Source organism: Colletotrichum fioriniae (assembly GCF_027942845.1).
Source record: "Colletotrichum fioriniae strain IMI 355084 chromosome Unknown scaffold_10, whole genome shotgun sequence".
Classification (NCBI taxonomy): domain Eukaryota; kingdom Fungi; phylum Ascomycota; class Sordariomycetes; order Glomerellales; family Glomerellaceae; genus Colletotrichum; species Colletotrichum fioriniae.
This window is the reverse complement of record NW_027076846.1, coordinates 2,306,686-2,310,365: the sequence shown is the minus strand read 5'-3', so window position 1 is coordinate 2,310,365 and position 3,680 is coordinate 2,306,686. Positions and strand designations below refer to the sequence as shown.

At 53.3% G+C, this 3,680-nt stretch overlaps 1 protein-coding gene across 1 annotated transcript; it reads right to left on the bottom strand.

Annotated features, from left to right (window-relative positions):
- Positions 1-541: 541 nt before the first annotated feature.
- Positions 542-1,485, bottom strand: sgf73 (SAGA complex subunit Sgf73; the record flags this gene model as incomplete). The annotated part of the gene is made up of 2 exons (XM_065758410.1): positions 542-1,183; positions 1,477-1,485. The coding sequence occupies 2 exons, from the start codon at positions 1,483-1,485 to the stop codon at positions 542-544; spliced, it is 651 nt and encodes a 216-aa protein (XP_065613165.1).
- Positions 1,486-3,680: the final 2,195 nt, after the last annotated feature.

Below are 3,680 nucleotides of genomic sequence, written 5' to 3'. Positions count from 1 at the left end.
CTTGTTACAGATGGCCGTCGTTGAGGATGGCTTTGCATGCTGAAGCTAGATGACCTACGGGCGCCTCCAAAGTTCACGTCGTCAAGCTCGCCGGGTGCGTCCTCCGTGTCGTTAAGTCCTGGATGGCCTTGGGGCAGTCTCTGTGCCCCAAAGCCGTCGACTTTGAAAATGTTCGTTCTTCCACCGTTTGTCGCCATTTGCAGCTGCTCGTGAAGTCTGGCTAACTGGTACTGCCTTTTGATGGGTATAAGTACTGGTTGCGGCACCACAGGTTGCGGGTTCCAGTGCGCCAGCGCACCCATGACAGCGGCCGTCTCTTCGTCCGAGTCGACCGGCCCAGCATTGGCTTCATCTTCATCCTCTAGTGGAGCATTGGCATCGAGGGCAGCCTCTGTAACCATGCGTTGTCAGTGAAATTCACCCTGAAAACTGTTCAAGGAGCCACGTACTCTGCTGTTTGGCCTGGTTCTTCTTCTGGTACGCCGCCAGAAGCATGTCATAAGGAAGAGATCTACCCGCGACGGCACGTTTTGCGCCCATGCTATGACTCTTGCACGTAAGAGATCTTGCGCAAGGCTGCCCGTTGGGCAACAGAACACCACACTGTCGTTCGACGTCCACGGGACCTGTACATAGTTAGAAACCAGGGGAGAATCCCAGTAAAGTAACGTTCCATACCTTTCGGTTTGGGGGCCTTTGGTTTCGGTTCTTCCTTCTTCTTTTTCTGCTTAGGCCCCTTCTCTGCGTCTCCGTCTGCCTTGCGCTTCTTGCCCTTGCCGGTATCACCATCGGTTTTCTTTCCCCCTGTCTTCTTTGCAGTTTTATTGCCGGTGGCCTTTTTGCCTTCGCCGTCTTCATCACCGTCGCTATCATCATCGCCTTTGCCATCAGGATCCTCGTCTGCCTTTCTGGCTTCTTCTTCACGTGCAGCCTCCTTGGCCCGCTCGCGCGCCTCTCTCGCCTCTTTTTTCCGCTGGGCCTTCTCCTTCTTCAATTTGAGACAAGCGGCGATGTGGGCCTTGGCGGCTGTCTTGAGGATGCTTTTCTTGCAGTGCTTGCATTGTTGTAGGTCCGGGGTATCCTCCAGCGGTCGGCCGGTAGCAAAGGCTTCACGCGCGATGTCATCGAGCGGGTTAACGACGGGTCCGGGAGAAGCGACAGATATCGATGCGGAATCGTCTTTCTTTGATTTCTTGTCTTCTGGTGTTCACATTGGTCAATTTCCGAGCCTAGGATCCGTTACGCGATTTAGTCGACTCACCTTCAACAATGCTTCCCTCTCTCCAATTTCCAGGCTTGTTGTACTTTGGAGCAGGTTTCTTGAGCTTGATAGGGCCGTCGGGCTTGTTCTTGGGGTCCTTCTTCGATGCAACCTTGATCGTCTGCTCGTCGTCTGTAGGCGCAAGTTTGTGGTCAGTGTACAGCTACGCAAGAGTAAGAGGAAGCGGGCGCATTACTCTTTTTAGAGTCGGAAACGGCGGCCATCGTGTCTGTAGACTTTTGCGCCTGGTGAGGTGGTTTGGTGTGGTGATGGCGGCCAAGTGCGATGCGATCGCGATGGAGGGGTCTCTAAGGGTGGTGATGTTGCGATGGGCCACTTTGGCGACGGAGACGCGAGATATCAATGTCCGGCGATGAAACTCTGCCCGTCAGTGTCACTTCATGGCAGAAGACTTCAGAGAGATATCGAGCGTCTCATCCGATAGCAGGCAATATGATGGATGATGAAATAATTGCGATGCGCCGCGCCCTGGCCCTATCGTAGCCGTCGAATGTCGTTGTCTGGTCGCCTTTGGTTCGGTAAGGTAGGAAGATGGGGGCTGTCCCAGTGGAGGTCACGCGTGGAAGCCTCGGGTCCCCACATGCAAGAGCTCATAGGTCATCTCCCCGGTCTACCGTGCTAGCAGACTGTACATATCGTAATGCGCACTGCTGACATATCAGATATCGGAACAGCGTTCCTCACTTCCATTCAGATGCACAAACCCTTTCTAAGTCATCCTCGTTTACCATTATAAGAATATATCGTGGAGGATGCCGCTAGCACAATGGACTGGAAGGTATCATCAAAAGCCGAGGGCCGATAGCATTGAAAATCAGTGGCTATGCCGTAACTACCTCATCAGGAACGGTTGCAACTCATCTCAACACTTGGCCTGCTGCTCACGAAGTTGCTTTCGGATATACATCACGCCACAACTTCCTTCAGCTTGCCATGTCATTTTTTCATTTCGGGAGGAACAAAAACCTGCCCCAAAACCGATGGTATCACCCAGCCATACCTGGCCGCTGCTCCGGACCCTTGCTAAATCGTCAAGACCAAAAACCATCCTGATTTCCCTGACCCCTTTGCGCCGTTTCCCTTTTCCGTCCTATGACCCTGTCTACCAGTCGTCTGCCAGTATCCCAGCTGCGCCAGTTCTCAGCACCGTATCTTCGTGCGCTCGCATGGCTTCCATCATCGATCGTGCGTGCAACATCCCCATGTCGCCCCAAATTGTTTGGATGATTCCCAACGCCCATTCCCAGTAGTCTTTGGGCACTCCAGGAGCGCAGCCCGCCACTTTGAGGTGGAATAGCAATGCCGGCAGTCCTGCTGATCCAGCTCCTCCTCCGCCGGGACTTTCCACTGTTATTTGAGCCGGTCCGTCTAGAGCCGGGTGTCGCCAATGTGTCGGCGCACTAATAAGTATATCCCTCGCCAATTGTCGAATTACGTTCAGAAACTCGTCCCGCGCGGCCGCTGATACAAGCGATAAACTGGAAACGGGATTCTTATTCGTCAAATCCAGCAAATTCTGGTTGACCAGAATCCTGCACCATCGGTAGTAATTCCAGATTCGAGCGGTCCAGACGTCGTGGTATTTGTGGTACTCACACTGGAATACTGCCTTAGGGGGGAGATGGGTGGCGTGGACGGTGCGGTAAATCCAATCTCCTTCGAGTCCATTCTCCCACGAGGCCAAGTCATTATCAAGATCTAGAAGCTGCTGAATAATGCTGGCCGTCTTTGGTTTTCCGTCGCTTATGACATGGTTGTGAATAATTGACGAAATTTCGACGAATCGAGCAATCAGAACGGCTAGGTCGGTGGATGGTCGATCGATGGGCAGCTGGAGTTCCGAACCGTAGGAAACCCAGTCGTAAAAGTCCGGTGGCATGGGCATGCCGGCAACGTGTAGAGGTATGAACTACAGAAAGAGTCAGTTTCACGGAGCAAATCAAATCAAGGGAGCGGTCTCTACCATCGAGTAGCACAGCTGCAGTAAGGCTCTGAAGCCTGCAAAAGGAGCACTAGGCATGGGGCACCAGCTTCTCATCAGCGCAGCCCCGCCCATAACATGGGCATGGACGGTGCTTGTGGAATGATGCGTTCCTTTCACAACCTGTATCGACGAGAAACCAGATTAGCCCATGTGAACGACAGCATCAGCCAAAGACGCGTGGCCCTAGTATCGAGAATAGAGTTGGGTGGCATACCTCAAACATGGCGAGGGCCACCACGGCCCTCATCGTCACATCTATGCTCGGTGTATGCGGAGGCCGGATCAGCTTTCCAGTATGTCGTAGTGCTGAACCATACTTCTCTCGCGCAGTCGACATCATTTTGGCGTTGCCAGTTAGGTTGTGCAGGCCAGCAAGACCTACAGCGCACATGACGTCTTGTACTGCTGGATGCC